This window comes from Platalea leucorodia (assembly GCF_965183815.1).
Source record: "Platalea leucorodia genome assembly, chromosome: 13".
NCBI classification, from domain to species: domain Eukaryota; kingdom Metazoa; phylum Chordata; class Aves; order Pelecaniformes; family Threskiornithidae; genus Platalea; species Platalea leucorodia.
The window spans coordinates 10120933-10134747 of NC_138835.1; the positions used below are offsets into that span (position 1 = coordinate 10120933).

The window sequence follows — 13815 nt, forward strand, 5'->3', positions numbered from 1 at the left end:
TCCTAATGAGTCCAAGAAATCGACATTATTAGCCCAAATCACCTTAAGAGTATCACTGAATATTCCTTTTGTATCTCTGCCAATAATGAAAATAATGCTTAATAGTATTCAACATTGCCAAAGGAAAGGGAGCCACAAAAGCAGCTCACAAGCATAACAAATCTGAGTCGTAAGGAAACTTCCATGAGTAAAATTCAGATTTTAAAAGTTATTATCCGGTTGATAATCATGTCTTAAACCCACAGTGATATTCAGTGCTTTGGAAAGGGAGGTGGATGAAAAACAATCCACAAAGGCTTTTCTGATGCTTGGCCCCATCCATTGCTCACATGCCATCCCCTCGCTGAAGGGGCTGGGCATGGCGATTTTAATGGCTGTGGCCAAGACACAGAGGAATCCATATTTATGGCAAAAAAAAAAAATCTGAGTTTCTGCCAGCCCTGATGAACTGAATTGGTGACTTCACTTCAGTTCATAACAACCGCATGGCTCCTTCCACCTCCATATACCGTTGTGACGGAGAGCCTGATGAAACCTTAGTCTCCTTGGATGTCAGTGCAACATCTTCTACTGGCATTCAGGGTTCCTTCGCTGACATTCCAAACAATGAATCTGGAATACATTTTTGGAAATGAATTGCTTCTTTTGTTTCTCTATCTGTATCTCAGATCTCCATCAAATTAGAAGGAACACTTTCAACAAGCAGGTCAATCACAGACACCTAGACACACGCAGGCGCACAACAGGCTTCAACTACTTCATGGTCAACCTCAAAATCACCCTTACACATGCCCTCTCCTGTAGGTCTTTCACTTGTGCACTATGTGCTCTCTGTTCATGCAGAAATACATGGACAATCAAAATACCTAATTCACTTGAGCTATTACCAGTTTCCATGTGTATGTTTGTGTTAAATAACTTGGTTGTCCACGCAACAGCAAATAGACTGACAATGCATGTTAGATGTACATCTTTCAGCAGGGAATATTTGGCCTACATGGTCAGTCCGTTAGACAGGAGTTGTCTGAAGCTCAGTTTTGCTTCTTGCCTTGTATATCAGTTATAGGACTCATATCCAAACTACACATTCCCTTTTCCAATGGACTCACTGCCTTGAACACCAAAAAATGAAAAGAACTGAAAGCATGAGGTGTGAAAGATCAGACCGAGAGCTACAGCTATTTGTACCCTCAGTGAACTAAGCTCAGACAGAAGAGGCCACCACAGGAAACCCCCCAGGAATTATATTTGCCCAGTAAAACATGTTATCAACATTCAGCACGAAGCCAACCCCCTACCTACAACCACTGCCTTGACTTAGGTACAAAAAGCTCAGCTACGGGAAAATTGTGTAACTGCTGTTTATTTAACCATCACTTTGAAGGCAAACACAAAGCAAAAGAAGTTCACCCCATGAGATCCTTCCACCTCCACATGCTCAGTGCTCTGATAATAAATGCTCAGTGCTCTGATAATAACAGCTCTCTCAATAAGATGACATTCAGATTATAAGGCTATTGCTAAGGGGCCAGATTCACTATTGTAATAAAGAAATTTTTTCTCAGCCCTCCTCTAATCCAGAGGTTTACACAGCTGCTGTGAGCTTCCTGGAGAGATCCCCTCTTACACAGTTTCCATTTAGGCTCTTACTCACCATTCTACCAGCACAAATCTGGACCGCGACAGCATAAAAACACAGGAGCTGACCCAAGTGACATCTCTTACCAGGACTACACAGTCCCATTGTACGTAGTCCTTCTCAACATGGTCCAAAGGGGCCAAAACCAATTTTTCCTTCTACAAGAAAAGTTACACAGCCAACTCATCTGCTTTAGACAACAGGCCCCACCTCACAACTTTGAGAGCCACTCGGATGAGTTACAGCTCCAGAAGCCAAGAGCCAGAGCACCATGCACACACATACAGATCTCATAGGACATGGCGGTGTTTCAGGCTGTTCCAGCTCCTGAGGTCTTTACTCCTGATATGAGGGAAACGAAGACTAAGAAACCCTGTGAGATCCTCCTAACACTTCCATCGCTACAACTCTCTCTACAGGGCTAACCCCACCATCTCTCAGGGATCCTATACAGGCGTAAGGATCAGGCAAACCTGCAGGAAACCACAAGTCACCAACAAGCCCGTCACCTGTGGCTGAACCCAGCGATGCATTCCTGAAGGCCTGAGCACTCCTGTCTTTTGTTAGCTTTGCAAACCTCCCATGCAGCTTTGTATCTCCCTTCTCCCAGTTCCTGAGCCACAGTTGGGGGAACGACAACGCTGTGATGGACAGACAGACTCCGGTCATCAGACAGCGGGAATTTCTGACTACAGCTGGATATGGGTGAGTTTTCTTTTTCAGTGTGAGGGAAAAATCATTAGGCTTATCCATGGATAGGTGCCTTTGTCAGATTCCCTGTCACAATTCAAACAGGGAGAAGACAGCTCATGGGAGACTGTGACTTTCCATCTTTGCTTTTAAAAAAAAAAAAAAAAAAAAGGAGGAAAGGGAGAATGCACCAACGCAACTTCCAGAGGCCTGCAACACAAAGAGAGGCACCGCCTTGCCACTTGGAAGGAAAAGGCTGCATCACATCTCTCAGGCACCAGGCTGTGACATCCTTTGTGCCCGTCATGGCCAGTCCATGTGGCACGGTGAACTCTGCACCCAGCGTTTGCGCTACAAGTCTGGCAGTCACACACAGCCCTGGTTCTGATTTCTGTCACTAAGGAAATCCATCTGTGCTTCCCCCCTGCTCTGCTCTATTCCTGCGAGTACTTTTTTCCAGAGCAGGGAACAAAAAAGTCAGGAAAAGAACAGCAAGGAGCAGATTTGTATCTGCTATATAAACTAACAAGATGACTCAGAAGTTGACCCCTCCTCACCAAGCCTTCCACCTGCGAAAGGGCTATGTAACAGCAGGTCTACCTGGTCAGCTCTGCTAGGGAAAAAAGCCAGGTTTGCATGCAAATTCATTCACCAGGTCACTGTAACTCATTCTGAGGCATGAGACCTCATCAGCATCCCTCTCACCCCCACTGATGTTGCTACTTGCCTTTACAGCCAGCAACCTCACTCACAAAGACTTCAACACCACTTTGGTACTCAGCATATCATCCAGGATCAGAGGAAAGACTGGCAGGGAGTATGTGTATGTGTCATAGTGCCAGAGAGGGTTTACAGAGGGAAATCATGACCAGCAGCACAAAATATGCGTCACCCTCATGATACAACAGCAGCTGTTGTGAAGCATGTGCCCAATGTACGGGTTTAGGTAGCTAGGAACCAACGGGAGATGCACATTGCTGTTAGCACCTTTGGAAACCACTTTTTTCTCCAGGCCGTTTTCCCAAGCCATACTAAGGCATTTCCACAGCCACATAAATTGCTGACTAACAAAATTTCTCAGACACTTCCAGTCCCCCTCTGTAGATTTCCAAGAAAATTGCGCCAATATATCTCCTACTGTAAAAAAGTGACAGTGAATACTCAAAGGAAAAGTCTGCTTTGAACTGCTAGTGTCAAGGGCCTGATCCACATCTACTGAAAAATGGATTCACTCTCAAGACAGACCGTCCCCCACGAGTGCTTTATCTCATAGAAAAAAGTAAGTTTTTATCTCTTCTTGATAGACAAAATTCTTGCAAACATGAATGGAGACTAAGCCAGTGTAACATGTAACAATTGCAGCAACACTCTCGTGAGCCTGCAGGTGGTTTGCAGCCATTTGCATGAGATAGCAACTGTTTTTCTTCATCAGCAGGCCATTAAATTCTCCAGCTGGATTTGGGAAAATTGATGGAGGTAAAGCAACGTCTACAATTGCTGCAGTTGCGCAGCACAAAAAGTACACATACTCCAAGCTGCTAAACAAGGGCAGAGGTAGAGCTTAGTATTCCTTCTCTCTGAGAAATGGTATCCAGAAGTTAGCTGCTGCCTACAGGCCAGGCTCTGTCCTGGACCGATGTGCAAGCATTCCAGTTTCTGTGGGAGGATCAAAAGCACAAGCCTCACCCTTTCAATTAAAGAGCAGCCCTGAACCAGAAGCAGTAGACTGCTGAAGACATTGGGGCCACCCACAGCGGGAAACACAAGCATGTGTGGAGTGGAAAGCGTGTGTGTGCTACTCCGGGCCAGCCCCAGGTGCTGACATAGCGGCCCACCTTCAGAGAGCGGCTTTCAGGAACGGGCTTCAGGGAATCCATCTGGGCAAGCAGCACCCTGTGGGGCTGCATCTGCTTACCTACCACCCCCATGCACCAGCTGAGCCTCCTCAGCCCGCCGGAGGGACACCTGCCACCCTGCCGGAGATGGAAAACATGCCTTGCCTCTTCATGCAGTCAATGCTCGGCCCACATCTCCCAAAATCTCTCTAGCCCTGGACATCGTCACTGAGGAAGGTTACACGAACCCGAGGGAGTCTGTGAGAAGTAGAGAAATGAGGACAGCCCCTGGCTTTAGTATTTGCTTTGAGAAAAAACTAAGGAAGTCAAGCTTATTCTCAGCACTAGAGGGAAGACTTCAAGGTGACCCAGCCACAGCATTCAGAACTGAACAGAGCGACAGGCACAGTGAAGTGCAGACTATCCAGTGGACATTTTTCTAAATATAACACTAAAGAAATCGAGCAGATTCTCAGGTAATACAGACAGAAATGGTCCTGAACCTGTTTCCATGAACCCAAATCAATCTCAGGGAATATAATGGAATTGCTTTGATTTACACTATGAATATGGTCTAGCACGAAGAATATTTTTACCCATCACTAAGACAACTCTGTTACTACCTGCAAGCTGCCAAGTGTTTCCCATCCACATAATAAAAGACTTGAGCCCATTTCAGTCAGTGGAAGGCCTGTGGCAGGGGCTACATGCAGTCCTTGCTAGCCTCATGTCAGCACTGAGCAGAGAAACAGGCAAAGAGAATTTCTTCAGACCCCAGAGTATCTGTTTCTGTAAAGGTAAAGAGAACCATCTCCAGCACTTTTCTCCAGAGTTTAATTTACTGTGGAACAATCTAGAAGGCTCTAACAACAGTCTCTGGTAGGTATCACGGGGCAAAGGGGAGATTTTGGTGGTTTGTGCTAGGAACCTCAGCGGAAAGCCAGAGCTCTCACTGTCTCCTCTCCATTCACCCTGTTGAGAGCAGCAGTCTTCCTGCTACATAGGGAGCTGAACCTGAGCATCAGCCAGGGGGTCTGAGCAAGCAAAAGTCACAGCAGGGCGAAGAAGGACACGAACTGCAGTTTTCTGCAAGATGAAGGCTGCCAGAAGACAGCCAGTGCAGTGCCAAAGGGCCTCAGCCCTATCTGCACCCTGTGCCCAACGCTTGGATGGGAAAGTGCCTGGGAACCCTAGGTGCTAGAAGACAAACTAGCAGCTCCCACAGCACCAAAACAGAGATGTGACACTTGGCTTCACCCCACCACTGCAAGGGATCTGGCAAAAAGGGTGGAAGAGGAACAGAAGTCTGTAGCTGCAGAACATCTTTTTAAAAAACACTGGATGCTGTAGGAGAAAGAAACCCTCTGCTTCAAAAAAAAGTCTTCCCCTTACTGCCTGTGGGGCAGTCTGAGTGTCCCGAAATCTGGGTCTTCCTAGAGCAATCACAAAACCACATTTTGCTTCATTGCTGTCCATGACAACATCTAGCCTGTCAACACGGCTGATGTGTCGGCTAACTTCATCTATCACTGAGCAGAGAGGGAGGCAGAGGAAATAATGCAAAGAGTAGAAGCAGCAATGAGTAAATGGACTGTGCTATCCCATAAGCTAACACAGCCGCTTAACAGATGGGTCGATAAAGAATATAATAATCACCATGCAGACAAAAAGATGCCTAGGTCTTTGGGAATATAAATGTTAAACCTCTCACTATGTATGAAAACATGTCTATTAAAAGCAACATCAGACAGGGAAATAATCTGTGCTATTTTCCTCTCAAATGCTCATGGCACCAAGAAACAGAGCTGTTTGAGAAAAGTAAACATTTGCTTAAACATACCAGCCTAGTGAGCGACTCCAGATTTCAGTTTTAGAAAGTTACAGAAGTACATACAGCATTGTCTGTTCCTGCCATAATCGATGGGACTGACAGTTCTGTGTTCATCCCCACTGCCCTGTTCAGCCACTTCACAGCAGCAGAATACAAGCTCTGGACACGCTGTGATTACCCTGTGCCGGCCTCAGAGAGCTAGTAGGGAGCTCTCTGTGCGGAGGAAAAGCTGTAAGTCAGCCTTTGTCCAAATCATACCTCCTGGCCTTTATCTCCTCATTCACGACACCCAGCAGACACACTCAGGAGTTGACCAGTGCCTGCAGAAGTCAGGCAAGCGATGGGGCAACAAATGCCAAGGACAGCTCTGAGGAAGAGAGCTGCAAATTGCTTTAAATTCAGTGTTAAATTCCTCCCCCCCCCCCAACTTTTATCAAAGGGCTATATTAGGAGATTTTCAAATGGGGTGATCTTACCTCCATGCTTGGTATAAATAAAGTTTGTTTGATGGTTTCTCTATTAACCAGGCAGCCTACTTCATTATGTGGCTGTAACACAGTTGTACTAGAAGTCCATTGCAGCTCAAGTTTTTGAATAGCTTCTAGTTACACACAGGAAAATTACCTGAGCACATAGCATACCAGACTGCTGAGAGCCCACAGCTGGCCACAGCCAAGTTCCGCCAGTTATCCATTACCAAGGGTGTTTGGAGAAGCAGCAGAAGGTAGGATATCCCATATAACAGAAAAAAAAGACACTATGGTACTAAAGAAAATGACCTGCAGCCTGTATTTACCAGCTGTGCCTACCATATATCCTCATTTTCCTGAAACTCTGTCCAGACAGACTTTTGGTAAAGGCAGCCATGCTCATATTTTTGAGCCGGTGCATGGGGATTTGGAGCAAAGGTGTGGAAGGAGCGGCGGGGGATGCTCTCGAGACCCAAACTAGTTCCAGAAAAAAACATCACAGAGGTAGATGTAAAATGAAGCCACACCTAAGGTGCCCAGCTGTTTGTAGGCATATCAGAAACCCCAGCAGATGAAAGGTTTGAAGCAAAAGCCTATCAGCACAGAAGACCTCCTCCTCTAAATAAAAGCCTCTGACAAGTTCAGATGTTACTTTTAGGATTTGTCTCCACTTTGTCACACTTCTTGTTCTTACAGATAAGCTAAGGACCACTGCTCCAGAGGTTTATTACAGCACACTGCTATAGTGACAAGGTGAAAGCATCCTGACTATATACGCACAGAACAACTCGAACGGAGTTCGGTGCAGAACCACCACCACCCCCCGGCGCTTACTAAGCTTTGGGCAACGCAGGCACACAGCACCCCCTACAGCTGCCAGGTCAGAGGAGATCTCCAGACTCAGTTCATCCCATGCAGTTCAGTTCCTCCATCTCACTGGCCCCTGCACCCAGACTAGAGAGCGTTCATGGGCTGCCTACAGTGGATCTTCACACAGTTTTGTCTCCCATCCATATGCATATACGCAATAGCAGCAGTGCTTGAATCCTGACCTGAGCAACTTTTCTTGGAGAGATAATAAAACATGTTCCAGCTACATCTGTCCTCACAGTTCACACTGGACAACCAGCACACTCCCTGAAGTATGCTTGCTGGTAGGTATGCTCATTAGATAATGAAAGTAATGGTATCACCAGCAGTTATGATCCTTCATCAATGTTGTTTCAAGATATTATGCTGCTTATATTAATTGAATGAGAAAAATCTCTACCCAGTTTAATGGAAGACTACTTTAAATGCTGATTAATGGCTGCTTTTCCATCATTGCTGTTTCCTACTAAACATACATGCCAAAGGCCACTATCAGCTCAGATACTAAACCCTCTCCCATAACCACCAAAACTGTTATTTATGCTTTTAAGTAGCAGAAATACCCTCCAACCTTGTAGTTGCTGTAAATAACTTCCAATTCATTAGAGTATTAATTACGTGTTGCTATCAGGCAGTAAAAAATAACACAGCAATACTTCAAATGCTGCAGGAAATCATTCCTTAAACATTTCCTCAGCCTGTTACCCATACCTCACTTTTGCCCTTCAGCTACTTCAAGCTGAATCGTCACCGTTGGGCTAGCCAGCTCACCACAGCCGCTGCACACGTGCGCCCAGCTGCTTTCAGGCAGCAGCCCCTCGCTCGGTATTTAGCATGTATAACCCATCAGTCACAGGCTTCCACGGGCCCAGAACCAGCAACACAGGAACCTTCAACAGCTGCCAGGTGGCCCTGCTCCTCGGGAACCCAACAAGGCTGCAGGGGATCAGTTTTTAACCCCATCCCTAACGCACATACCTGCTGCTGCACTACTTCCCAACACAAGCATGTTGGCAAAAGCTACTTCCATCATTAGGCCCGAGGTTTGAATCTGCACCTGCTGAGACACTGCAGGTTAATATATATCCCAGTTCTTCACACCAGCTTGATCCGAAGGGCTTATTGACTTCATTTGCATTGCCAGTGGGGGGTACAAACGCTACCAGACCAGGACCTGCATAAGACATCTGCCAAGGCCTGTTTGACTGTGCATCATGCAGACACCACTCCTGACTGCCAGGCTAATGGGCACAGCAGATGGAAGATGGCTTCCCCCTCCCTGCAGAACACTTGCCACCATTCAGCCCCTCCATGAGCATGCAGACATCGCACAGCACAGGTGTGCTGACACAGATTTTTCACCCCTGTGAGGCCAGATGGCTACAGACAATTGATCTGGGATATCAAAGTCAGAGGTACAGGAAGCAATACATCCTAGGGCTCTTGGCTACCTTTCTCTGGTATTAGGAAAGCCTTTAGCTTCCTCTGGTTTAGTGGCTCCCTACTCCAGCACATATGTACAATCCATATTTAATTACCCTGCTCTGCAAACCTGGAAGTTTGCCCAACAGCATCCAGGGGAAGGCTGCAGGATCTGAATGAACATCTGTCACTAAGTCTCTCTAGCCAGCAGCACAGTCATTCCTGCTAGCTTAACACATTGCACGAGGGACATGTCCAGCTCCTCACAGAAGCTGACATCAGCTTCCCTTCCTTCCCAGACTGCTGCCACTTTTCTCTAAGACTCATGTATGGAAGAATTTGCAAAGCCACAGTGACTTACCTGGGAACAGGCTGATCTACACCTTTTACCAGACCAGCTGAAATCCCCACTGAATTATGTTCTACACCAGCTGCTCCCCATACAGGGCCTAAGGAGAAGCTGGGGAAGAGCCCTTGTTCCAGCAAAGTGCAGACTACACCTCTCGCCTTGCTGCAGCACAGACCTGTTGTTGACCTTTAGCACCCAGGTACAGAGAACTGTGCCCTAGTGCTGTTTCCTGCAGCTCAGCAGCAGCCCCAAGTCTCAGCTAAGCACGCTTACTTCAGGGTATGTGGAGCTGTACTACCATGAGACCATGCCTCTTTCTAGCAGGCAGCTCAATGTGAGCAATCACTACACAGAAGCCCTGCTGCCATCCAACTCCCAAAAACAATTAGGAGATCCAGAAACTGGCTGTTAAAGGCATGTGAAGAGATTTCAATCACCAGCTGAATTCATCCAGTACTCAGATTTTATTAAAAATAGGCTCTAAACAGTACAGAAATGCGCTGCAGCATCCAAGATGCCCCCTCCCCACTTCACAGGCTGCCAGCGATACATTATAAAGCTTCCTGGATGACAGGGGAGAGCCAAGAGTTGAATCCCCCCTCCTTACACAGAGGGCCATCCTCCCATACTTGACAATTGCTCTCTAAGGAAAGGCTTCCTTACTTTTAATGATTGTGGTAGGATGACATTAGCTGTCAGGTGGTGAAGGCAGCCCTTGCAGACAAAAGCATCCAATTACATTAAATGCAGCAAGTTCCAGAATCCATTACATTTAAATGCCTCATACCAAGGGAAAGAGAAATAACACCCTCTGTCTGTAAGTTGGCAGGACACCAATTTATCACTCCTGCTAGCTCTGAGAAAAGACCAGAGCTGTCGCAGGGTGATGTGAATGCTGTAGCTTGGACAAGGGATCACAGGCAGCAACATGGAGAGGGACATCATTAGCAGAAGACAGCTTTCTGCTAGTACACTGAAATCACAGCAGGTCCCAGGACAACTTCTGACAAATCTCAACCTGTCAAGAAAACAGCCAACATTGTCAGTCCACTCTACCACAAACAAAAAAAAAATATAGCTTTCAAATCCCCCCCCAAAAACTATTAGACAGCAAGGGTTGCTAAGCAAACAGCAAAAACTTCTTCACTGCCAGGCACTTCAAATAGGACACACTCTTAAAACTGCATTGTGGGAGCTTTTAGAGTAGTACTTGATAAAAGCCTGGGGGAGCTGACTGAGCACAGAGTGCCAGAGTAACATACTTGGCCAGCTCTACCAGCTTCACCATCTGATGCAGACCACTCATACTCCTTTTGAATTCAAGAGTGCCATATAAAAAGGTTACATTTATGCTCTTCATGGATACAGGCTACCAAGGAGACTTCAGCCTCCTTGGAGATACGATAGCTGCACCTGAACAGCAACAGAAGGCTGTAACTGAATGAAGCCAGTGACATTAACTGTTTATCCAATGAAGTAAAGTTCTGTTAAGCACATTTTCTAGAGCATTACTGAAATCCTACTCAGACAGCCAAGTTTTCAGAAGATGTCACATTGTTGATCTATAAAAAAAACAAAGGAAGAAAACAAACACCAAAAGCAATCACTCTCTTGCAAACAGACACATTGCTGGAAGCTGACTTTCATCCACACTTCTCCAAGGCATTGGGAACCTCCCGTTCAGAGGAGGGAGATGAAAAAAGAAAAAAGATCAAGAACAAAAGCTCCCTGACTCTGTAAGCAGCACCTCATTTTAACACTGCTTAAATGGAGCAACACAAAAAAGCTATGCTTATGCCATTAGGGTTAAATTGAAACCTGCCAGAGCTCTCTGCCATTTACTTGAGATCTTTCAAAAGCAAGAATTCTTTCACTTTTGATCCTCAAGTCTTTTACGCATGTCAGATAGTGTTATACAATCGATGTTACTATGATACATGCAGACAGCACCCTCCAGTGCTGCCTGCCCTCAAAGCATGCAGCATGCATGTAGTTTCCCTGCAACAGAGGTGCAAGGGCATGCAGCCTCAATATACAACCGCGTGAGGAACTGAAGCATCTTGCATCTGTGGACTCAGTCAATCTGGCTAAAACAGAGGTTTGCATCAGCATTGCCAATCTGGTGGGGGAAAACAGTCTGAAGTCATCACGACAGATGCTCTTCAGCTGAATACTAAAAGGCAATCAATTACATTTGAAAAATCTTCATGTCTGTACCAACTGACAAGGTATTAATCCCTGCAGGAAAGATGGTAAAAGGAAACTTGAGTATTTCAACAGGTGTTGATACTCAGGTCCAACACTTAAAAGGGCCCCTGCTGCAATGCTCAAATCTACACATCCGTCAAATCTCCAGGGACACTACCCTGTAAAAGCATTGCAGAAGCAGCCCCCTTGCAGAAAGGTGTTTTTTCCCCTTTTTTTATTTAAATCAGGTGGATATAGGTGGATGAAAGACTTACCATTCTCCCCTGCCAGAGGGGCACATATGGTGGAGCAAACCAGGCAACTGCCCTCATCACACAACTGATCACTGCCAGCTACAGTCATCACATCAGGTCTCCCAGAGGCTCAACACCCTCTCTGCCTTTGCAGAGCCCTACGAGTAAAGCCAAAGAGAACAGTTAGTGCCAGGCCCTGCCAGGGTGTGGGACACAGCAGCACTTCCCTGCTGGTGCATCAGACATGATCTGGCTTGAACAGTGAGAAATCAACACTGTCGCTCTGATGGGGAAAAAAATCAGTCATCACTTACACCAGCGAGTCCCCAGGAGTTAGGTGGCTGCACACCCACAGCAGCCGTGCCACACTCCCACCTCCCCCAGGCAGATCCACAGGGAGCGAGTGAACTAATGGCAGAGCAAGCAGCAAAGCCACGCACCCCTATGGCCACCACTGAACACTGAACACCTGCAACCCCCTCACACTCCCCAAATTGGCCAGCAAGGGGCAGGGCAGAAAAGACTCAACAGCATCTCTCTTCCAAAGGGACACACTTCAGGCAGGATGGTTCCTGTCCCTTACTGGGGCAGCTGCTCTGAGCAGATCACCTACAAGACTCCATGCAGGATGTCCTTAAAATGAGCTCTCTGGACACAATGCATCAGGGAAACAGAGAGGACAGAGCTGTACACCACCATCCTGCTCCAGCTCAGCCCACACTGGTGCAGCTTGCAGATTCCTTGCCCTGCTGGTTCCTTTTCACTAGCCACACCTGCTACTTTGGACATGCTGGAACAGGAGCGACACAAGGCACAAAGGACCTTGTTGCAATCCTTCTGCATGAGGAAAACCTGTGCTTTTACCTCTATAATATCTAGGCTAATACTCAAATTTACATGCTAGTGAAGTCTCTAGGGACAAAGACTTTTGGAAGAAACTCCCTTGCAGAAAGATAGTGATCAACGGTTAGTTACTTTAAGGACTTACCATTCTTACTTGCTAGAGGTTCAGGCATGGTGGAGCAAACGAGGCAACTGCCCTCATCACACAACTGATCACTGCCAGCTACAGCCATCACATCAGGTCTCCCAGAGGCTCAACACCCCCTCTGCCTTTGCAGAGCCCTACGAGTAAAGCCACAGAGAACAGTTAGCACTAGGCCCTGCCAGGGTGTGGGACACAGCAGCACTTCCCTGCTGGTGCATCAGACATGATCTGGCTTGAACAGTGAGAAATCAACACTGTCGCTCTGATGGGGAAAGAAAATCAACTAGTCATCACTTACACCAGCGAGTCCCCAGGAGTTAGGTGGCTGCACACCCACAGCAGCTGTGCCACACTCCCACCTCCCCCAGCAGGCCCAAGGGCAATGAGTGAATTCATGCAAATCCTTCCCCAAAAAGAGCTGGCTGGCTGGCATGCTCAACAGGCACGTGGGACAAGGGAAATACTGCAAAAGTCCAGAGAAAAAACACTGATGTATGGGGCTTCCGCAGCAGAGTACAAGATGGCGAAGACAAACATAATAGAAAAAGATAAGGCAGGCAGAGGTAACAGGTTATGCGCTTTTGCAGGCCCACCCTGTATAGCCATGCGAGGCTTCTGCCTTCCCAAGGCAAAGGCAGGAGGCCGCACAGGCAGCAGTAAATGCCCCGCAGCCACCAGACCCCAGGCAGAGGGAAAAGCTCAGCCACGAACACCGCATGGCCCAGACAGTGCCCGCGACTGCTCACCCACAGCACAGGGCAGGGCGGGAAAACTCCAGAAGCAGCCCCTCCTCCGCGGGCCCGGCACAGCCAGGCTGCTGCGGCAGAGCCCCCGCCTGTCCCCAGCGCGGCCTGGTCCCCAGCCCTCCGGCCACCTGCGGGGGCTCGGAGCTGCACACCCACCGCCCTCCCCAGGCTGCAGCTCCCTCGCCCTGCCACCTTGCACACAACGGGGCGAGGCGAGGCACAGAGGGCCCGGCTGCAAGGCTTCTGCAGGAGGAAACCCCCTCTGCTGTCAGCAACACAGCATCTAGGCCGGTGGTCAAACCTACGCATCTGCCAAGTCCCCAGGGTCACCAGCCTGGCAAAGCACTGCAGAAGCAACACAGTAACTCTTTTCCAAAAGAAAAAATATATAGGTATGTATTTTTAAACCAGTGAGGAACAGTTACTTTCAGGACTTACCATTCCCACCTGCCAGAGGGTCGCCCATGGCGGAGCAAACCAGGCCACCGCCCTCATGGCACGCCCGCCCCGCCGCACCAGGTCTCCGGGGGCCCT

At 47.6% G+C, this 13815-nt stretch overlaps 1 protein-coding gene across 1 annotated transcript in view; it reads right to left on the bottom strand.

Moving 5' to 3' along the window:
* The window catches only part of LOC309596873 (somatomedin-B and thrombospondin type-1 domain-containing protein-like), a 37419-nt gene extending 23604 nt beyond the window's left edge, over positions 1–13815 (bottom strand). Inside the window, exons 1-3 of the mRNA XM_082325625.1 lie at positions 13720–13815; positions 12536–12672; positions 11569–11705 (exon numbers count right to left, since the gene is read on the bottom strand). Of these exons, the coding sequence (XP_082181751.1) occupies positions 11569–11656 (88 nt within the window). The 5' untranslated portion in view covers positions 11657–11705; positions 12536–12672; positions 13720–13815. The remainder of the gene's footprint in view (positions 1–11568; positions 11706–12535; positions 12673–13719) is intronic.